General features: G+C 32.2%; 3 protein-coding genes, 1 non-coding gene and 1 pseudogene across 13 annotated transcripts; 3 read left to right on the top strand and 2 right to left on the bottom strand.

Moving 5' to 3' along the window:
* The first annotated feature begins 8,525 nt into the window (after positions 1 to 8,525).
* Positions 8,526 to 9,250, top strand: LOC104775637 (zinc finger protein ZAT12 pseudogene; annotated as a pseudogene). Its single transcript, XR_015562555.1, has one exon. The product of XR_015562555.1 is annotated as a zinc finger protein ZAT12 pseudogene (transcript).
* Positions 9,251 to 16,448: 7,198 nt separating this feature from the next.
* On the top strand, positions 16,449 to 16,954 carry LOC104700650 (uncharacterized). Its single transcript, XM_087456376.1, has one exon. It carries the CDS (start codon positions 16,493 to 16,495, stop codon positions 16,826 to 16,828), a length of 336 nt encoding a protein of 111 aa, XP_087312502.1. The 5' UTR covers positions 16,449 to 16,492; the 3' UTR covers positions 16,829 to 16,954.
* TRNAC-GCA (transfer RNA cysteine (anticodon GCA)) lies at positions 16,883 to 16,954 on the top strand. Its single transcript has one exon. It is a non-coding gene; the product is annotated as a tRNA-Cys (tRNA).
* Positions 16,955 to 17,536: 582 nt separating this feature from the next.
* On the bottom strand, positions 17,537 to 18,093 carry LOC104700647 (histone H4). The gene has a single exon (XM_010416184.3). The coding sequence runs from the start codon at positions 18,009 to 18,011 to the stop codon at positions 17,700 to 17,702; it is 312 nt and encodes a 103-aa protein (XP_010414486.2). The 5' UTR covers positions 18,012 to 18,093; the 3' UTR covers positions 17,537 to 17,699.
* Positions 18,094 to 19,863: 1,770 nt separating this feature from the next.
* On the bottom strand, positions 19,864 to 22,948 carry LOC104700646 (UDP-glucuronic acid decarboxylase 6). Of its 9 annotated transcripts, XM_087459051.1 has the most exons (11): positions 22,632 to 22,885; positions 22,403 to 22,519; positions 22,211 to 22,296; positions 21,753 to 21,927; positions 21,516 to 21,607; positions 21,282 to 21,435; positions 21,101 to 21,178; positions 20,917 to 21,010; positions 20,759 to 20,825; positions 20,430 to 20,534; positions 19,864 to 20,326 (listed from the first exon to the last, which is right to left on the bottom strand). In XM_087459051.1, the coding sequence occupies exons 3-11, from the start codon at positions 22,292 to 22,294 to the stop codon at positions 20,144 to 20,146; spliced, it is 1,032 nt and encodes a 343-aa protein (XP_087315177.1). In that variant the 5' UTR covers positions 22,295 to 22,296; positions 22,403 to 22,519; positions 22,632 to 22,885; the 3' UTR covers positions 19,864 to 20,143. The 9 variants fall into 9 exon arrangements, with proteins under 9 accessions (XP_087315177.1, XP_019083093.2, XP_087315179.1 ...); XM_019227548.2 differs by lacking the exon at positions 22,403 to 22,519 and having other exon boundaries at positions 22,632 to 22,948; XM_087459053.1 differs by lacking the exon at positions 21,516 to 21,607 and having other exon boundaries at positions 21,282 to 21,395; positions 22,632 to 22,919.
* Positions 22,949 to 23,697: the final 749 nt, after the last annotated feature.

Here is a 23,697-nt window from a genome sequence, read left to right as displayed (position 1 = left end):
AATTAGTTGAGTTACAATTATAATTTATAGTGTGTTTGTGAATGAAAATGAATGGAAAAAATAATCAATAATTTTTTGTAATTTCAGTTACAATTTAGTAGTAAAGTATGGGTTTAAAATATAGATTAATGTACATTATTACATTTTTATTTAATTAAAAATATATATTTTAAAAAATATATATAAATGCTAATTAGACTAATAAGAAGAGTGTGATAAATAAATATTTATGTATATGATTATTAATTTATTATTGATAAAAAGTGTAATTGAGTATCTTCAACTTTTCTATGATTGGTGTGCATTAATGTTTTTTCCCAAATCTACTTTTTACTACAAAATAAACTTTAAAATTCTACTTAAATTGGGCTTTTGTAATTAGTTGTTGTGAGCTAAATCTTATTAGGCTTGGCTCAATAGTCCTTCATACTTTCAAAAGGATAACATGAACTTGTTTGTTTTCCCCCATTTTCATGGTCTTGTCGACTTAAGTCAAATCAGATCATGCTCTGAGAATATATATACTAAGGCGAAGAGTTGTTTACTTTTGAAAAGAAAACAACTAAAACAAGTCGAATTGAACTTCTCACCACATATACATCAACTTTAACTAGATGTACAAGAGAACAATGATTTTAACGACTCTAGATAATATGAATCTAAGACCGCAAGCCTAAGCTTCCTAACGGTGACTCTACACATGGTTCTCGATCTTACAATGTCAGTAGGAGAATAAAATAAAATAAAAACATCTAACAGTATAGTGTTAAGGTACAGAGACACACACAACACACAACAATTAAATCGCTTGGAAACGTGTCAAACACTTCTTATTCAATCTTATACAAAAACTTTCATTTCTTACAAGACTTCGAGTATATCATGATTGCTCATACTTCCATATCCCGCAATTTATCACCTTGCCCAACAAACTTCCACCATATCAACACTTCATGTCACGTCAGCAAATCAAATCTTTGAGATTCTTCACAACGTCTTGTCACATTTAGAGCTCTGATGCACTTTCAATCTCTCCTTTTTGACTGAATCTTGACAGACAAGCATCCATTGCATTAATCCTGACAAAACACAAACAGAACAACCATACCAACAAAGCATTGCATCTCGCATAACAACAGGGAGTTAACCCAATAAACCGCAGATGTTTAAACAAATTAAATCATTCTAAAAATCCCACAGAAAAGTCTGAAAAAAAACCCAGAAACATGCAAAGAACAAGTATGAAAATAAAGCAACAAAGAGCAAAAATAAAACAGCTCCCCCACAGCTCAAACTCCCCCTCAAGCATCAGAATCTGACTCATCTCCCCATGCTTGTTTGGCACAGATCAGTCAAAAACATCAATAGGATAAGTGCAGAAATGCGAAGAGAAAAACGAACTACTTACCCTCTGACAGAGCTCGTTACAGGATCTTGGTAGCCAACCGGATGGCTTTGAGCTTTTCAGACGATCCGCTCTTAAGAACAGACTCAGCAGGAAGTGGAGCAGTCTTCTTTCCCTTAGACTTCTTAACTGTGGTCGGAGACTCAGAACAGGACGCTGAGCTTCCAACAGCTGATAGATGAGGCTTGGAAATGGCAACCTAGGGAGAGGAAAGGAGATGTATGAAGAATGTCTTGGCCTGAAGAGAGTCACTTGTACTTGCTTTAATTTATGTAATGAGATGACAATGGTGAGAGTAGAGATTCCAGAGGATTGCGGGATTTGAGTAAGGAATGTGGATGCTTTTCAATTGACAAAGTATATAAAGTAAGTTCTGAAGATCAAGGCGATGAAGAGTGCGAAAAACAGTTACTTGCAGTTGAGTGAATTCCATGTTTTCAAACCTCTTTCACAGGTCTAAGTTTCTGTTTTGCTTGAGGGCAAGCAAATGCTAAGTCTGGGGGAGTTGATATATCATGGTTTTTGTGGTTTTTAACTATGGTATAAGTGTGATCTTTGAGTCTTTTGATTTTTTTTCTAGGTTATTTTTGAGTCTTTATAGGTTTAGGTACTCATTGGCACGGATGGAATACAAAGGAGATAAAAAGGATGATTTGGAGCATACTCAAAGCATTAAGGCTGATCAACGAAGGTGGGAGACGAGTTCAAGAGTATGCATCGACCGATGCATCATTAAGCATCGATTGATGCAGCTGCCACAAGCCAATCGGAAGTTTTCTCCACGAGATTTACAAAATTTGCCCAAGTTTTACTTATTTGCAATTAAGGCCCAAGACGTGTTTTAGAGTATTTATAGGATTTTTATGGTCATTGTTTAGACCTGAGTTTTTCTCTAGAGAGTTTTATTCTGCAACCTTATTGAGAGAAGAGATATTGAGAGTTTTGGGAGAGATAGATCTGATTTCATCTGTGTAGAGAGAAGATTCTTGAACTCTCTTCTTACTTCTTAATTTCAATTGCATATTATTCAGAAAAAATGTTTTTTGATCTTCATTGAATATGTCTGAGTATTTTGTTAATTAGGTTTAGGGTTTTTCATAGGGTTTTTATGGTTTATTAGATCTGTTATTTTTAGGATTCATTATCTTCTGTGATCTTCATCTTAGGTTGTTCTTCATATTAATTCCTGATTGATCACCTAGAATTAATAACCTAGAAAAAGAAATTGATATGAGAGTATAATTGATTTTCCTGAATAAACCTTTTGATGAGCAAAATTATTTTCTGCAAAGAGATTTGATTTAATAATTTTGTGAACAATCTAAACTTGTTTTTAAACCTGATTTTTAACCTTGAATTTTACAAAGAGATTTGGATTTTTTAGATAGTATTTGCAGTGAGAACTGATTTATTTTACAAAAGAGTTTAGAGTTCTAGATTTGATTTAAATTGTTTGAATCCTATTAATTTATTGATTTAATAATCTGTAATTTCCTGAGAAATTCCCTAGGCCTAGCTATTTGATCCTTTGAATTTACAACACTTTTTTATTCTGTTTCTGCATTGTTTTTAAATTAATATTTTAATTTAGCATAATTAAAAGATTAATAAGTCTATTGTGTGATTTAGAGTCTCAGTGGATTCGACCCCTAGAGTATTACAATTGCAAGGCTGTTAGTACCATTAGGGTATTACAATTTGAGCATATCACAAGGCAATCATTCACAACATAACACACATTAAACAAGGAGCACAAAGACACACAATCTCAACGATTAGATAAACTATGATCCCACACTTACCTTGAAAAGAAAAAAAATCTCTAACAAGAACAACACAACAACAACAACACCAATATGTCTCAACAACACTCAGATCTCTTTCTCCACACATATTGATCTCACCAAGAAGCTCATATAAACATTTTCCTTTCACCCACAAAACGTTCTCACAACAAAAATCTCTTTCTCTCTTTTCTAAGGACAACGACATAAGTTTTTCCCCCAAAACAACTAGGGCATTGCCCTTTTATAAAAGATGTTTACAATTTTTTCTAAAATCACTAAACGGCAACCCTAATTGCTTATGATGTCGATTGACACTCAACATTAAAATCAATACTTTAGTTCACAAACGTTACAATAATACTATTAATGAAATCAACTATTTCATTTTTTTTTTTTAAAAATCATGTTTTCTAATTGATCAAAGGTCAATTAATAACATAATGCGTACTCAACCACGATCTAGTGATATCGATGTAATACTTCAGGATCGAATCCTGAGAGACCAAGAAATTACACTATGAAATTATGAACATTAAATATAGCTAAGACAAAGAAAAATTTATGATGAAAGTGACTAACAAAAAGCAGTAAATAAAAGAGTATTTTAGTTCAATAAATAAAAAGCATTGGACACAAGGAATCGTTAGGAAATATGATAACAAATTTGGACAATTAGATAGGGATGCATTAAACACCATTCTCGAACTCAAATCACAATTGTAGAGCTAACCCACTCTCGCAGCGTTAACTATCTAAGCAGTGAATAAACTAGATCCTAAACTCTCGTTTGAATCTAGCAAACCAAGCAAGCATTAACAAGTTCAAGTTTGATTTGTTCACAAAGTGCCTTAGCTTCAACTCTCGTTGGCTAAAGATCACTTTGCTCACCTATGTTCTATTCAAGCATCTCAACAACACTTTTGGTGCCTCGATGAATTTAACCTAAGATCTTAATCTAGGTGATCAATCTAGCTTAAGCATTAAGAACAACAATAGATGAAGAACAATAAGATCAATCCCAAATCTAACAACTTAACATCAATTAATCATATAAACCCTTCTGAAACTCTAAACCCAATTAAGAAACTACTCAGACGTAAAACAGCAAATCAATGATAAAGAAAACATAATTGAATTGCAAAAGAATAGATAATAGTGTTTAGAAATCTTCTCCAAAGTGTAAAGAAGGATTAGAAATCTTCTTCCCTCAGCTCTCAATACAGAATCGTCTTAGAAAATAAAGCTTATGTATTTGGAAGGCGAGTCTCTAACTTAAATATCAAAATAAACCCTAAAATTTGGTATAAAACAAAAAAAAAACTTGATTCGGGGATGGGACCGGTCGATTCTATGTCTTGTACTGCGCTTGCTTCATCTACTCGCCAGATTGATCTGTCTTCACTGTAATGCCCATAACTTTCGATTACACGGTTAGATCTTCTTCAAACCACTTGAAAATAACAGATAACATTTTCATGAAACTTGTGTCCAAATTTGAGAAAGATCTAGCGGTAAAAAGTCTTTCCTCTGAGGCCAAATTTTTGACGCTTCAATTGGTCCTTTAGCTCCAAATGCATGTTTTCGTCTCAAAACGTCCAGTTTCCTTATTGAACAACCTAAAACCTGTAAAAACTCACAAGGGATTAACAAGACCTAAAAGCACACTTTAACTCAATAAAATACTCAGTACAAATGTAAAAACCATAGTTAAACTCTATAAAACACAAACACATCACTAATATAAAGTGTCTCAAAAAAATCACTAGATTTCAATAGTTTATTTATATATCTTATATTACCAAGACGAGGAAACAAATATTGCAGAAATAATTAAATACCAAAAATTTATCTAACTAACCGAAATAAATATTCGTTTTGTGACTTCTAAATATATGGTATATATGGTGATATTTGGTACCGCAAGCCTAAACTTCCTAAATTTGGATTCATGACCTTACAATACAAGTGTTTTAACATCATCTTCAACTATGTATTAACTTCTCTTATCTTCTATGTGAAAATTAATGTCCTAACCAAAACTGAAATATAGTTGGTTCCAATTTGATTGGTATACTTCTTAACACCTAAACAAACTTGAGAATCTGATTGGACATCTTACTAACCCGAAACTAACAATGACACGTACGGCACTAATTCTTTGACTGTGGACGAATTTGGAGTCAAAACGATTAGTTCATTTAAACACAATCTTAAAATCTAATTATGTGAGACAAAATGATCCACGTAAGTTGTAAAGCACAAAAGGGATCATGATTTATTAATTAGGTAAATCTCAGACTCTCCGTAGAGAGATTTGAGTCTAGAATCTTAGAATTTGTATACCAAAATACTAATGTGATTTCAAATATTTTAATGTTCAACCTTTTTTTTTCTTTTTGTGAAAGGGCGGCGTGGATCATGGACTTTTTTCTATTTTAATCTTCTTCACACTTAACTTCACGCGCGCCTGTGTACTTTCGTGTACGGATTTTTTTTGTTGAAATTTTATTTTCCATCGGTTACTTTTTTGTATTCTTTCACGAGAATAGATTTTAGACTTCGAAAAATATAAAATGTCCATCTTGCACATAAACCCCATGTGATTCATGCAACAAAACTAAAAGAAGTATTAATGTCGAATTAAAAGGACTAAAGAAAAATTGAACCCAAACGCATCCAAATCAAAGCAAGACTTAATCAAAATTTAAATTAAGAGTGTCAATGATTGCAGCGATTAGGGCGAACAAATTCGTCTGCGCACTGAACCGCTTTTTATTTACCATTCAGCAAATGTAGTTCATAGTGGTGCGATCCAAATAAAGCAGAGATAAGACCGCTGCGTACCAACTACGGACCACTTTTGCATATAAATAGAATTGGTCCGCAGCGATCTGTGGTCCGCCCCAAAAATAGAGTAATCTAGACCGCAGACGGATTTGGTCGCTCTGACCGCAGTTACCATTCAAACCCTAAGTTTCCAAATTTCATCGGGAAATACGGTGCGAGTCAAATAATATTATAACTTTATCTTATTAGTTTTCTGAAAATAAAAATCATTAATTTTATTAAAAAAATAAGATAAATTTATGTTTTCTCCACTCTACCTAAAAAATAAAAAACATCAAAAAAAATACTATTCTCAAAATTAGTATTTAAAAAATATATACTATCATAGTTTTCGTAATTCTTTCAACAAAAATACTTCTAACTTTAGATTTGAATAGTTGATATATTTTAATATTTTTTTAGCAATTTTAAACATTAAGTCAAACACGCTTGTTGTTGAATATTGTTAAAGTTAGAGATTTCAGTTTCTAACAAAAAGGAGAAAGTTAGAGATTTGTGTTTTTTTTTGTGGTCACTTAATATATTTATTTTTCTGCACTTTCATAACAAAGCAAAATAAATCTATGAACTACATGACCCACCATGTTAGTTAACATATTTCGATAATACGTGCTATATATTGGAGAATAAGTCACTGAATTAGTTATAATCATTTAAAATTGTACATATAGCTTGCTTGACCAATTTCTATATTCTTAAGTGAAAGGTTTTGGTATACCATATATTTAGGACATCCTTTTTGTAGTAACCGACCATAAAAGCTTTTGTATAGAGAGAAATGAAAAATAATATTAAATGTAGTCATTATGTCTACATACATTTGTGAGCTTGCAAACTATATTATAAACCACTAAATTTATTTTTTTCTCTTTGATTTAAGACATCGGTTTACTTTACCATCTTCATAAATCATTGTTCACCTTATCTAATGAAAAATAATATATATATTAAAAAAAAAATGTATGGTTCAGTATAGAACGTGAATATCTGAATTTGGATTATAGGTAAGGTATGACCGTATGAACTCAGAAAATGTAGTTTCGAGTCATTAAGAATTAAGAATTAAGAATTAAATTTACACACCTAAAACATGCAAGATAAACAAAACACGTAAGGTAGTTTTCATGCGTGATGATGTTGAATGAAGAAGATTGATCTAATCTACACGAGGAAACACAAAACAAAAAGTGGAAAAAAAAGTTTGGTAATAGTAAAAAGTTTGATTAAAGAGTCACACGCGTGTGAAACTGCGAGTGGGGGGATAAAGAGAGGGTTTTATAATAGTAAAACACTCTAGAGCGTCTGACTCACGACTATTTTGTTTCCTCTCGTCGTTTGGGTTTGGTAGGCGATGACGTTTCTGTGACTCAATCGCAACTTGCCGTACCAAAAAGTCTTACCGTACTTGTTCTTCAATTACCAAAATACCCATTTCTTAATATAATCGTTTCTTTTAAAAAGTCTTGGAAAAAAAAAACAGATGAGTCTTTTGGCACTAAAAGAAGATATCACAACCAATGTTTCTATGAGCCACGGTTCTATAAGCTCTTTATCCTTTGATACGTCCATATTTATATATTTATGGCTGGTAAGACGCGAACACAAAACATGCATGGTCATGGTTTCTCCAAGAAAGATCGACCAGTGTACAACTACCAATATCTTATGTGTTATCTTTAATTTTTATTAAATAATTTCCACCATAAAATTATAATCCCACTTTCAGATATTAATTAAACCATAGTTACTTGTTGACAAAACATTTTTATTATTTTTGATTCTCTTGATGGTTAGATTATGAATGACAACAATATATGTGTTGTGGCAAACGCAGCTGTATTACCCATTAGCATTGGTTGGTACCAACAACATCATAAGCTTAGAAAATATCATTATTTTTTAATCATAGCACAATTTTTGTAATGCAGTATATTACTTTCTAAATCACTTTAATAAACTTTGGGTCAAACAATTGGATCTTTGCTATATTTAATGAATTACTTATACAAGACTAATTGATATTACGTGAAATTACGTTAGATATCTTCAAACTTTCATTTGTTGAGATTTCTATAAATCTAACGTTCAGTTGCTACAATCTTCTATGTGGTCGATGAAACAAATAATGAAATATACATCATCTAGTGTTTCGCATTATATGGTCATTCATGTAACTTATGGCCTTATAGATTCTGTTTACATGTCTTTCTCGTTTAGCAGTTGAACATGATACTAAATATATATGATTTGTAAACAATCAAATGAATAGTCAGTTATTATTATATTTTTGCTATTTTTGTTTAGAATAACACGAAACTATTATTGAACGTGGAGGGTCAACGAAAAGGTGTTTGTTCAGCAGGAAGAAAGGGTAAAACAAGAATTTCAGCACTTTGTATCACAAACAAAAAAAAGTCAATGCAAAAAAAGCTAAGCTAAGTTTTTTTCGCTTATATAAGCACGATCAAAAAAATACATTTATCAACAAAGTCTTCGTTTCATTTTTCATTTCTCTCCATCTCTCATCCAAAACAAAGAGTTTCGTTTCTTTTTTCTTTTTCAGATCAATTAAAATGGAAAGGGAAAGATCAGATATGGAGATGATAAACAAGATGGCTAGTTGTTTGATTCTTCTATCAAAGAATCATCAAAACGACACCAAAAGCCGTGTTTTCGCGTGCAAGACATGCAACAAAGAGTTCCCGTCGTTTCAAGCCTTGGGAGGCCACCGAGCCAGCCACAGGCGATCGGCAGCACTTGAAGGCCACGCACCTCCTTCTCCCAAGAGAGTCAAACCGGTGAAACACGAGTGTCCCATATGTGGTGCTGAGTTCGCCGTAGGGCAAGCCTTGGGTGGTCACATGAGGAAGCATAGAGGTGGAGCAGGAGGAGGAGGTGGCCGGAGTTTGGCTCCTGCTACGGCGCCGGTGACGATGAAGAAGTCTGGCGGTGGTAATGGTAAGAGGGTTTTGTGTTTGGATTTGAACTTGACGCCTTTAGAGAACGAAGATTTGAAGTTGGAGCTTGGGAGGTTGATTTTCTAATTTTGTTCTTTTTCTTTTTTGGGAGGTATACTTGTGTAGCGTAAGTTTACTTTATCTAATACTTTTATTTCTTTAGACTTTCAGTAATTTTTGTATAAAAACTTTATGGTATACCGTCATGTATAGATACATATTGTCGAATTATATATTATATTTTTAAAAAATAATATATAGGGTCTGTTTTAGTAATAATCATTTTGTTGAATTCTTTCTTGGAGACTCATTTATAATTTACGTAGACATATACTATGAATTCTGAAAACATTATATTAATTTTGAACTCCAATAACACACTTTAAACAAATGAAACACAGAAGGTTCAGATTCTTTAGTTAATATGAAGTAGTTTTACTGTTCTGTTAGTAGTAGAGTTTCAGTAGAATCATGTTCCAAAGGACCATATATATTTTATTTGGTTTGATAAACTAATCCGATATATTTGTCTTATACATAGGAGTATCTTGGTTTTCTTATTTTTCTGTAATTATGTCTTCTTCATAATTACTTTTGGTAACGAAAATGGAAAGTCACTTACTAGAAATTTCGAGATTTCTGTTCGGTTTAGCTATGACTCTTTGGTTCAAAGAAAAGACAGATTATAGAATTCAAAAGTTATGTCATGGTCATGGAGAACCAAGATATCCACATAAAAATAACGCCCAATTGAAATGAGTCGTTGGTGATAAACATTTATATATGTTAGTTTAGTGGTTATATTCATGTGGATTAGACCAGAGATTGCAGATTATAGTCATGTGGTTATAGTCATTTGGTAGACGGAATGTCTGATTTAAGTATTTATATGAGAATGAATATATTGTGTGATGAGACGCATCGCTCCAATAATTTTGGCATTATCGGACCAATTGTAAACCACGATATTATTTATATAGTTTCCTAGAAAAACAAAGTTCAAACATTAGTAATTCCAATATTCCAAACGCCCTAGCTAGATCTATAGGTGACGATATATTTGAATAAACTGTACGGAGATAGATGGAGCGATAAAGTTTGGATCTAGGGCTTCTTTGATTGCTAACAAAAATTTCTGCTAAAACTGAAAACAAAAAAATCGATAAGTCTTTATCTTTCCGTGAATGATTAACACAAATAGCGTAATATTATATAAAAATCAGACATTATCAGATTAAATTCAATGATACTTTTTTAGAAATACATGCAAAATCCGTATTATGAAGTTACAAATTTGCTGCAAGAAACATTTGGCACCGAAGAAAGAAAGGCATTTACTAGACATTCGAGATTTCTTTTCATTTAAGCTATGACTTTTTGGCTCAAAAGAAGACTAATTAGTATACAAGAAATCTATGTCATGGGTCATGGAGAACAAAATATCCACATAATTAAAACTAAATCTCAATTAAAATGAGTCGTTGTTACCGAAAGATATGATAAGAAGAAGCAAGTGATTGTAGTTTAGTGGTTATAGTCATGTAGTTTAGTGGTTATTGTCATACAATTGATCGGTGGATTTGTTTAGGCTTCGTGGATCTATCTCCAGTTACAAAGAAGTATATAATTAATGAGGATGATTTTTTTTTTTTGTGATGAGAAAATAGCTTCGATTTGTTGCATGGTTGTGAAAAAAAAAAGATTAGTTTTGCCAGACGTTTTCGTGGAGAAAAAATCAAGTTTCAACTTAAGCAGTCACTATTATATAGCATCCTATTGTTTGGAACGTTGACGTAAATATGTTCTACCTCAAACGTACTTACGAAAAGGTTTATGAATTTGTTCGAGATATCAAAACGTATACACTTACAAGGGGCTTCTAAAATTTTGCTTTTTGTTTTTCTTCAAACTTGTACTTTGTGTATATTTAGTTTACATAACTATATAAATTATATTTAAGATTTTGGATTACTTAATTAATTAATTTCTTTCAAAATTATTAAGGGTTTATTTTTCACAAACGAATCACCATGGTCCATGGAAGTTACCGATCAAAAAATCGGTTGGAAGAAGTAATTAACCAAAATTCTTTATCAAAAAATAAATATTTAGGGTTTCAATAGTTGATAAATTTTAGTTAATCGTTTCCAACCATTAATATTAGGAGTATATATTACCTTTTTATGATAACTATATGATTAATACAATATAATACAGATTAATTCGCATGTGTACGACACATATTAATAAGTTATCTATAAAAAAAACTAACTAAAACAAAAATTATATATAAACTGCATCATACAATTGTTGGTCCCATATAATTTTTAAACAGGTCAAACCCGAAAACACAAATCATATTTCCAAACATGTTTAAAGCCCAAACTGAAAAAAAAAAAAAAAAATGTTGAAGTTTGTAAAGAAAATTGATAATGAGATCTGACTATAATTCTTTGATGAATGAGGCCGGTCCAAAATAGATTTTGAAACTGAATAGTCTTCAACAGATTTTCAGAACTATCATTTTCACCTTTGTCGCTATGAAACAATAATGGGGTCTCTCGTCAACTAAATTAATGGTTGGAAACGATTAACTAAAATTTAGATAATTATCTCTTTGGCAATCTATCTCCTTTGCTTCTTCTTTTTTCTTGAAAACATGCTTTAACTTTTGGAAATCCAATTAGTTCTTTGATTTCAGAAATATCTGATTAACTAGCTTGTATTGAGTTTTTGAGGTTTCTTGGTGAAGATAGTAATGATGTCTGAGTTTATGTCGTTATCTCTTTATTTTACTATAATTTAGTATAGTTTCGTCGGCTAAATTAATAATCATACAAGCTAGTAAGGTCAACTGCTTGTTGAATTAGTGATTTTCAGAAATTTACTAAAGCTTTCCACTAGCTCGCATTTCATCAAATCCAAAAAACATATAAATAATTTATTAAAACAAAAAATAGACACCAAATGAAGTAATTTTTAAAGAACTCAGTAGAGGAAGTAAGAAGTAAGGAGTAGTCTTCTATTAGAAACAAAAGTCATGGTTGGCGAGACTTAAGGATTTGGCCCAATATCAACTTTATGGATTGCTTTTTCGTTGAGTCAATTCACTATAAGGATTAGTCCGAATAAGATGTCAGATGGTTGTGTTGGTATGGTCCTGGCAAAGCAACTTGAATAGAGTCAGAAACTAAGAACTATCTCTTATTACATAGATCCATAGTAACGTCAAACTTTGAGTTAATGAGAAAAATCGCACACTTTGATTTAATTCATATCTCTTCTATCTCTTTCACGACAAACTCAACTAACCTTCTTCATATATATCTCTTCACTACGTACTTAATATTGTCAAATTGTTTCTATCACTAATCAGGATCGTTAGCATTTTACATCACCTAAAAGAAATTGATCGGTACCTAGTTTACAAACGAACCACCTTATAACTTACCGACCAAAACAACGGTTAGGAGAAGTGATTGAAACATGTGGTTGGAATGAGTGGTTCAAAGAAACGATTAGAGGAGAAAAATAGGCGATTGCTAACCACCCAAAAAATAAGAAGTTTACATCATTCTTAAATTGTATTATTATATTAACTATTCATTTATTCTTTAAATAAAAAATCAAATTTTTTATCGATATTTAATATATTTATTCTATTTGTTTATTTTAAAAAAAAAGTTGGACTATTTAACCGCTTAATACACATCAGCAATCCTAATTATTCTCCACAAAGAAGAAAAACACTTACTTATCAATCCAACGGATACAACATCTCCACGCCATCAATAGAAAAAGCTCCAGCAGAGAAGAAACAGAAGCAAGAAAAAAACTACCTAAAGAAGCCTCAGGCGTCGAAAAGAAGAAGAAACGAGTCAAGAAAAGCAGAGAGACAGACAAGACCTACATCTTCAAGGTTCTGAAACAAGTTCATCTAGATATTGGAATCTTAAGCAAAGCTATGAAGATTATGAACAGTTCTATCAACGATATATTCGAGAAACTTACGCAAGAAGCTTCGAAGTTGGCTAGGAATAACAAGAAATTTACGATCACTTCGAGGGAGATTCAGACAGGTGTTAGACTTGTGTTACCTGGTGAACTTGCTAAGCATGCTGTTTCTGAAGGAACGAAGGCTCTTAGGTTCGGGTGGTTTTAGCTGGTTTCTGTGGGGTTTTTAGGTTTAACATATGGGTTTGTTTTGTTATGTAATCTGATGGGTTTATGACTTTGTATGTAATTAGTTGAAGAATGTTATGGTATTATTGTTTCTTTTGAAGTAGATTATGAATGTTAAGTGACTTGGAATTGTGTCGAAATTTGTTTTTGAAGTTCTACAAAAAGTTTGAGTTTAACTTTAAATGGTGCATGGTAATTGAAATTTCTTGGTTTTATTGATAGTTTTGTATGATGAATTGGTAATTTTACTAGATGAAAATAATAACTTAAGAGTTGTGAATTAGTCTTGAGCTTAGCTCTTGTTTATTCATCTTAGAAATGATGGACGCCCCTCAGAATAGATGTGACCAAAATAGATATCTTTAGTAAGTAACAACGAGAGTCGGAATAAGAGGATCAATCTTTCTTAAGATAAAAATGGGGTCATAGAGATGATGAGACGTTTATTAGCTTATATATATAACAACGTTTTTAGTTTCGGTTTGGGGTTTGGTTATTTTCACAAACGGCCAAACTAATATATGGTAATAATCTCCATGTGTTGTGAAGAATAGTGATTAAGTTTGAAGCTTGAATGTGATTCAAACCCTATACGCTTCGGATTCTGTGAAATGTTTCTAGAGTTGCATCATATATAGTATATTTTGTTCCTTAGAGACAACCATGCCAAAACCACCCCTTCCCAGCTTAGTATACCGCCGCCACTCACAACTTGGATAGGTTGTACCGTCGAACAGTTATTGATTCCCACGAAAATAACCGTGGCGTACAATGCTCCTATGACCATAGATAAGTCTTCTGCGGTCGACCTGTTACCTCCTATTTGCCAGAAGATGGTACCAATCAAGAGAGATGTTGCTAATGTGAAAATGAACCGGACAAGATTTTTTTTTCCTACATAATAGGGGAAGAATGTTACTTAGTTCAGCAGGATCCACTCTGATGTAAATATCCTGGCTATCGTCCGCATAAGTCCCGCGAAAATCCACGAACCAATTTCTTTAACTAAATAAAAATTAATGAATGATAGGGTATACGGTATACCATAGATTATTGCAACTATATCAATACATTATAAATCTATAACTAATGTAAAATTTGAAGAAAACAAATATATGTCGGCAAAAATAAGCAAGAGGAAAAAAAAAATTTAGCAAAACATAAAAAATTTCCAAGCAATAACATATAACATTAGTTTTTTTTTGATAGGCTATAACATTAGTTAAAACTAAATGAAATAATCAGAAATGGAATCCTAAAACTAACTGTTGACTAAGAAAAAGAAATCAAAACAGAAAGAGATTTATGATGATTATCTAAAACCTCTAAAATCTATGATTCAAGATACTGAATTTTTAAAAAAATTCTTGCATTACTCTCGAACCTACTTTCTATTTAAGGATGCATATTATGTAACAAGATTTTTTGGTTGAAATAATTTTACATGGATCATTAAAATAAATTTTTAAAAACTATGTTTAAATTCTTTAAATTCACCTTAGCTAATATGCAACAAAAAGAGAGATCTAAGAGGATGTGCTCGAGCCTGGACAACTAAATATAGATGTGAGAATATATGTGATCTTTAGAAAACGAGAGTTGCTAGATCACCATTTAAAACCCAACGAGGGTTTGCATTAGTCCAGCTTCTTAGACTAATTAATTATGGTTAACCTCACTTGTGAAACAGAAGTTAAGTAGTCTTACTTTTTTTTTTTGGTCATGTGAAGTATGTAGTTAGAAGTTGCCAATGAGTGACATGTGTTAGGAACTTAGGATATGTTCAACTTGAATTAGAGAGTAATGTTAGTTAGTCTATCGCTAACCTCTTCTTACTGCCACATATACATTGGATTTAGTCAAAGCCACAAACTTTAACAACAATTAAAATATTCAAAAATATTACTCTTATCATCACTAGTATTCAGACTCCGGCAATATCGCGGAAAAAAATTTCAAAGAAAAAATATATAAATTAAAATAAATTTAAACTTATATATTATGTATGTATTTAAAAGTAATAGAATAGTTTAAAAGTATATGATCCTAAAAGAAAAAGAAAATAATAAGTAGTACTAAAACTACACAAATGTTAAAAATAAAGTATTAGTAAAAACACAATCGTCAAATGAAAACCAAAAATTTTGTTCATGATAAAAAACATATTTTGCCAAAGAGACAACTCAAAAAATAATTATATAGTGAAAAGTTATATTGAGTCGAGCCAATTTTGTCAAAAATGTTGTTTAATGTATTATAAATATAAGATATTTTGTAAAGAATTATGACAAAAAAAAATTGCAATTATTATAACTGTTATTAATATTTATATTATTAGTATAAAACTATAATAAAAAGTGATCTTAAGTGAGAATATCTAATGAATGGTTGTAATGAGTAAATGTAACTTTCTAATAATATAATTATAAATACAAAATATATTTAGTCTTTAGTGAAAATATATCAAGAAAAATTATAGTAAAAATACACTTCTAAAAAGAAAATACATATTTTACAAAGTGTTAAGATAATAGATGCAACACTAAATTATATTTTAAAATTAAAATTTTATATTGCTATAATTATTTCTAAAATCTCTAAATTAGATTATAGAATAACATTAGATACTGGATATTAATATATTAATATTTAAATTATTTTGGTTTAACATAAAACAAAAAACATGTCTTAAAAAACAATGATTTATTAGTAACTAAAGAACAGACAAACCTATATATAGTTCACAAGACATGAATAATGAATAGACACAACTATTTAAAAGAAAAGTAGTGATTAAGAAAATGGAAAAAATATAGTGAAAACACATAACTATACAATGAACAGACGCAATCGTATATATTTTTTTAAGTTACAACATACTTTTTACGAAAAAATACGATGAAAAATCACAGCTGTTATTGACATTTATTCTGATTGCTATTATTATATAGATTGTAAAAAATCTCATAACTCATTCTCAACCCTTCATTGACCAATTCTCTACTCCTATCATCTGAGACACTAGATTAGTTCTCGGTGTACATTTTTCTCTCGTTAGTTAGGTGAATAATCATTAAAACTCGGTCACTACAAATTTTATTCAAACCACCACAACCTAATTCATTCAAGATTAATAAGAAAAATGACAAAATCGTAATTTTAAAATAGAGTTCGTGAAAACGTGTAAGCGCCCTCTCTCCCACTCCTTCTTCGTCACATAGTATTATCAGAATCCACAAAACACACTCAAAATCTTCTTTTTTTAACTTCACACACAAGACAAAACTACACAACTTCTAGTTTTGAACCTTACAATGGAACCAATTCTTGAGAAAGTCTCATCAGCACGTTGGCAAGTTCTTGTTCAAGCAGCAACATGGACAGTACTCCTAATGTTAACGGTGGCTTTGGCTTCATTCGCTCCGGAGATGGCTTTCGTGTCCAAAATATCATCATCGTCTTCTTCAGATGGGTTCTTAAGGATTCCGATGGAAGAAACTGTGATCATACCCTCAGAAATGGTGAAGAAATCGACTTTGGATCTTTTTGTTCCGACTATATTCGCAGGCGTTATGGTTATTGCTTCTGTCTCTTTGTTACGGTCTTGTTTTGGTATCGAAGGTGTTGTCGAAATGGAAGAACAATGTTGATTAACTTAATATGTTACGATTTATCTTAGTTTAATTGTAATCGTAAACAACAAAGGGTCCTTAGCTCAGTGGTAGAGCAATTGACTGCAGATCAATAGGTCACCGGTTCGAATCCGGTAGGGCCCTTTCTTTTTCTTTCTTTTATAATCTGTGTCGCTGTATTGACCGTTGATTAAATCTGATCTGACGGTATATATTTCGTTACAGAAGAATGTCCTGGATCGTTGACGTGGCTGTTGAGTAATAACAATAGTATCTCACAAGTTTATGAGTCTTATATTTAAACTCCAAAAACTCTAAAATGCTCAAATTTAGTCCACAATTTGATTTTTTTTTTTCCTTTTAGAATCTGTGTCGTTATATTGACCGTTGATTCTATCTGATCTGACGGTGAAATGGTTGTTACAAAATTATGTCTTGGATCGCTGACGTGGATGTTGAGAGTAATAATAATAATAGTGTTTCAAATTTAGCTCACAAGTTTATAAGTCTTAAATCTTATGTTTTAAAACTCGAAACTCTAAAACGCTAAAATTTAGTCCATAATTTGATTACGTTCTACAAAAAAAAACCCAATTGCTTATAATTTAATTCATTCTGTCTACTGTGTTCATATGAGATTACTCAAAGTCTCAAGCCAATTTTTAGTGTCATTTAGAGCAATTAGAGCAATTTAGAGTCATTTAAAGCAATTTAGAGGAATTAGAGTTCAGAGCAATTGAAATTATCATTAACCAAATGAGATCTTCATTACAGCAACTTGCAATTACCCTAATTACAAATCTCAAAACCCTAAATCCCTAAATAATTCTGAAATTTCTTGACAGCAAGACTTAATTAATCAACCAGCAAAAAAACAAATTTGTTAAAATCAACCACCAAATCCATAAAGAGTACGTCCTTGTCTCTTCAAAGCATAAACAACATCCATAGCAGTAACAGTCTTCCTCCTAGCGTGTTCAGTATACGTCACAGCGTCTCTAATCACGTTCTCGAGAAAGATCTTCAGCACACCTCTCGTTTCTTCGTAGATCAGACCACTGATACGTTTCACTCCTCCTCTACGAGCGAGACGACGTATCGCTGGCTTCGTGATTCCTTGGATGTTGTCTCTTAAAACTTTTCTGTGTCTTTTTGCTCCTCCTTTGCCTAACCCTTTTCCTCCTTTTCCTCTTCCTGACATTTTTTTTTTTCTTTTTTTTCTTGGGAGAATTTGAGATTTGTTTAAAAGACGATTTGAAGTTTTGTTTGGTTGGAGAAGAGATCGATGATGGATTTATAAAGAAGATGCTTTGTTTTCGAAATGAATCGTGACCGTTCTTTTTAGTCTTAGATTGTACGGGTTAATGATGACGATCCGCGAGAAAGGTTATGAAGAAATTGGATCGTTGATGAGTATTGAATCGACGGTTATAGATGGGGTATTAAGTCAGTCACACGGATCGTGTATTTTTGTTATTTTTCCTTCAACCGGTCCGGTTAAGTATGGGAGCTTTAGCCTAGAATGAAATGATGTCGTTGTTTTGATATTTCAGAACCAGTGAATAAACCGGGACGGTTACTGATAATGTGTGTTTTGTATCTACCTAGAATGAAACGATGTCGTATTGAGGTGGTTTCGGCTCTGCTTTTGATCAAAAACAGAGCGCAAAGATCTTCTTGATTCTTTGTCTTCTCTTTTTATAAGCTCTTTCTCTCTTATGTAACTCAAAGACTCCGCTGATGATGAGTACCAAAAGAGTGAAAAAATAATCGACGGTTATGTATTGGATAAGCACAATCTTGATTTTTTTTTGTTTTTGGCACAATCTTGATATTAGCTTATTATACGCGACTTGAAACAACTTGCAAGCTATAGATTTGTTGATGAATCCCTCATTCAATACAAAAGCTCATTAAAGATAAGAAAACTCTCCTGTTTGCAAAGTCAACTGTCTTTTACGTGACTAAAAAAAAGAGAAAAAGTATTCCGCTGCCGGGGTTTGAACCCGGATTTCACAATTGAAATTAACCTGTGTGCTACAGCGGATTTGTTTGAACATATCTCCAATCAACTAGTATAGTAATGAAAATTTTAGTGTTTTCTTAACCTTAAGAAGAGGAGAGACTTTTAAAGTTTATTGGAGTGTACTGGTTTGGAGCATTTAACAGTGTCCACAACTTAAGGATTGGGTGGCTTAGCTAGAATGAAACAAGATTCTTACTCTTGTATGTGTCTCTTCAATTCTTTTTGCTTTCTCTTTAACTTATAAGACTTCACTAATAGTGAATTGCAAGGTATTATTCTTACTAGCTGGGAATGGGATCACATCGATCTCGAACTACTAATAAAAAGTGTGTTCTTGATTCAATCTTCAAACCAATACTTTATGGTATTTGTCCTAAAATTCTCAGCAAGTTGTAAACTTATACAAAGTGGAAACAAAACAAAGAAGAACAAATCTTGAAGAATGAACTCATAGAGTTTCTTTTTTGATCAACGCAAAATGATAATCACAATCTTGGTGTTAGCTTTGTACCGTAATTAGATTCCTTCATGGCTCTCATTCAACAAAAAGCTCATCAAAGATCAAAACAAAACTTCATCTTAAAAGTCAACTTAGACAAGCATAATCGATTTTCATCAAAAATAAAAGTGGTATATATTATAAATATATTGGATCTGTCCTTTCATCACAATCGAAGTATTCCGCTGCGGGAGTTTGAACCCGGATTTCATCATTGAAATAAACTTTTGTGCTACATCGGATCTATTAAATGTATCTCCCATTGACTAGTATATAGTCTTTATAAAAAAATTAGTATTTTGTACCTACTAGGCTACTACCATGTGTTGAGACTTACCTTAAGACCTTGCAGTGTGCGCTTAACAATGTGTTCTCTTTGTTATTCTTCAAACCAGCGGTGTGAGTGAGATAATAAGGTTGTAGAAATTGATATAAACTAGATTTCTGCATAGGAAACTCTATAAACCAAAAATTTGGTTTGCAGTACAAGGAAAAGAGTTAGGACTTTTCAAGTTTTCACAAGATAAGTGACGATAAAATGACTCATGTTGTCAACTAGGCTTAGTTGATCTCATTAATTACATTGCTCATGAAAATATCCAAGTAGTACAACATCACTCCCTAAAATGTTCCTCGTTAGGAAGTTTATTCACTACAAACTCAAAAATGCAAAAAAGAATAAAAACACAAGCTCAACAGGCTTCGGGGATTAGCAAGTTAAAAAGAGAAAAAGAGTGGTAAAAAACAAACATACAAATCCATGAATCTTTTTGAAATAAGTTTTTTCTCTTCTTGAAATAAGTTTCATTCACTTCTTTGAAACACCAAGCCTGAGACGGAAGTCTTCTTCCATAAGAGGAAGCCCTTCACGTAGCTTGACCTTTGGTTCCCAACCAAGAACTTCTTTAGCTTTGCTTATGTCTGGTTTCCTCTGTCTTGGATCATCGGGTGTATTCTCTACCATTTTTATTTCGATGTCCGGTTTAATAAGCTGCATATATATATATCAATTCTCATTACTCACTTGTTACACAACTAGCTATAATCACATCTATGCATGTGAAAATGAAATAACAAAAATGACAGTTGTTAACCTCTTTAACCGTCTCAGCGAGTTCAACCATCGTGAATTCGCCTGGATTGCCTATGTTGATCGGTCCGGTTTGGTCTCCTTCCATCAGTCGCATTAGACCGTCCACCTACAAAACCAAAGTTAAAATCATTTCAGCAATTTGATGTGCATGTTGTTACCAATCACACTTTTTTTTAGTTGAATCAATCGCGATTTTTCTTCTCCTTTTTTGTGATTCGGTAAGAACAAGACCAATGCAAGTATAATTTTTAATGATTATGAGATCCGAAGTGTTCTTAATCATATCCTTTGAATCATAATAAAGACACTATATAGGATAGACATACATACCATGTCTGATACATAACAGAAACTGCGGGTTTGTGTTCCCGGTTTCTGAACAGTTAGAGCTTCTCCCCTGCAAAACCATAACTAATAGTCTTAGATTTGACTCAAAAAAAACCCGGTTAATAAAAAGTGAAAATTCAAGAACTTGAGGTTAGTTTCACCTGAGAGCCTGAGCAATGAAGTTGCTCACGACACGACCATCGTCTATGTTCATACGAGGACCATATGTGTTGAAAATTCTTGCTATGCGTATTTCTACATTGTTCCCATAATAATAACAACAAATAAGCTAGTAAAACTAGATCCAAGTTTCCAAGGAAATGACAATAGACTGATTAATAGTACCAATCCCATGTTGCCTATGGTAATCAAACATCAGAGTCTCGGCAACACGTTTTCCTTCATCGTAACAGCTTCTAACACCTTATAACGTACAACACCAAATCCATCGATGTGTTAGTTCATTAGTTTATAAGCTGACATTATTAGAAATATTTATCATATTGTCAGATATATAATGACTCACCAATCGGGTTTACATTTCCCCAATAGCTCTCGGGTTGAGGGTGAACAAGAGGATCACCGTACACTTCAGATGTCGAAGTAAGCAAAATTCTAGCTCCAACCCGCTTAGCTAGTCCTAACATGTTAAGTGTGCCAATCACATTTGTTTTTATCGTCTGCCAATAAAAAGATGAAGATATGATCATAAGTCATTAACATTATTATATCATCATTTGGCTAACGAAATTTAACAAACCTTAACCGGATTGTACTTATAGAAAATTGGTGATGCAGGACATGCTAAATGGTAGATTTGATCAACCTCGACTAATAGAGGCTCGGTCACATCTGAAGAATTTTGTTTTAATATTGGTGTTAATTACTTTGGTGAACAAAAAAAAAAAAAAAAAAATATTGGTGTTAATTACTAATGCAATGTTTTGTATTATGAGTATTGAGTATCAATTAAGATTGACTAATCAAGAAGATTTACCATGACGAATGAGCTCAAATCTTGGATGACCGATCCATTTCTTGAGATTGTCTTTTGATCCTGTGAAGTAATTATCCGCAACGATTACCTCATTCTTTTCGTTTTGCATCAATTTATCAACGAGATGTGAACCAATGAATCCAGCTCCTCCTGTCACCAAGATCCTCATATTCGACTGCTTTCCCAAAATCATTCAACAATTCAATTTCGACATGTCAGTTTGCATTACTACACCTGGTTATTCAAAACTCGCATAATGCATGTTGTTGACCATAACAAAAACAAAATCAATGTCAAAACATTTCTAACTATCAAAGCCTTTTTAGGTGAGATTGAGATCTATACCATGAATTTTAACTTTATTCACTTATGACTTTGAGTTGTGCATAACTACAACGTTTAACTAGAATTAAGTCTTAAGGGATATTTTGACTGAAAAATAAAAAAACAGAATTGACCTGAAAAAACTTGGAGTTACGCAGAGGAGAAGGCATCGGTGGTGGCTTTGTCGTTGTCGTCCCGTTGGAAGAATTCGTTGTCATTTCTGGAAAGTTGAATTAAATTTAGTAAACTCTAATCACAGATTCATCATGAGATAAGAATACACATGTTACATACATAATCGCACGGAATATAGAGTATTAATCAACCTGATGAGGCAGTGAGAAGCTGGATGTAAAATTGTAGCGAAAACTATACACAAATCACTCTTCTGATCTTGATGACATAACAAGATGCAATGGAATCCATATTTATACGCATGTAAACTTAGATAAAAATCATATGAAACAAGAAGATGAGTCCCACAAAATTTGTAAACTACGTCAAACAAAAGAAAAGAAAAAAAAAATGGTGGGAAATAAAAAGAAAATTCCCTACCAGAAATATTGAAGCTTCAAAAGAACGAAAAGTGAGACACCGGACACGACGAACTTCACCAAACCCAATTCTAATTTGGTCACCAAACGTCGCTTACGAATGAAGTTTCAATTAAAAAAGAGTTCTATATCAAGAAAGAGAGATAAGAGAAGAAAAGAAAGACTCAAGAAGAGTTTGACTTTTCACTATTCTCTACTAAAGTTTAGACTAATGATTTAAGCATTTAATGGATCTTAAATTTCGAGATTTGCGACACGATTAATTAAAACTTGTGGGTTTAATTAAAACAAGATAAGCTTAGAGCTAACGTGTGATATGCTCCGTAGGAATCGAACCACTGTGTTGTTATTGCGCTAAACGAATTTACGTATCACACCTTTATAAAAAGAAATTATTCGCAATTTATCGAGGATAAGATTATTCTTTGGCTTTAGTATTGTTTTTGTTGAGCAAAAAGATTATTAAGATTAAATTAAAAGTAGGCCTGAGCATTCGGTTTTTGAGGTTATTCGGTTTGGTTTAATCGGTTTTTCAAATTTTCAATTTTTCTAAAATCATATCGAACTGAACCGAATAAAAGTTCGGTTCGGATTATTCGGTTTTCGGTTTATTCGGTTTGGTTATTTGGAGAATTTGACATTCCGAAGTAAACCGAAAAAAATATAGTTTGGTTAATTTAATCCTAAATAGACCAAAAAAGGGAAAAACATATGTAAATATAAATAATGCTAAAAACGGAAGCGAGACCATTAAAAGTTACAAACCTTAGTGAGTAAGACCACAATAAATACTTCAGATATGAACTAAGTAACTCTAACCAATGTACTTTCTAAGTTAGTAGTTACACCAAAAAGGCAGCATCATATTAACAGGTTCAAAGTTCACAAAATTGACTCAGTACCATCCATTGTTCAAAAGAAGAAGGTACTGACTCAATACCATCCATCATTTAAGCCTTTAAAGCTGCAGGCTGCTTGCTAATCCATATCAAAAACAAAAAAGACAAAAGAGCAGCTTCCATGATTCTAGGCTGCAAGCTGCTAATCGACATAAAAAAGGAAAAAAG

The sequence above is a fragment of the Camelina sativa genome, chromosome 7 (assembly GCF_030686135.1).
Source record: "Camelina sativa cultivar CO46 ecotype springtype chromosome 7, ASM3068613v1".
Classification (NCBI taxonomy): Eukaryota; Viridiplantae; Streptophyta; class Magnoliopsida; order Brassicales; family Brassicaceae; genus Camelina; species Camelina sativa.
The sequence above is the reverse complement of the archived record's forward strand: the minus strand, read 5'-3'. Positions and strand labels throughout refer to the sequence as shown.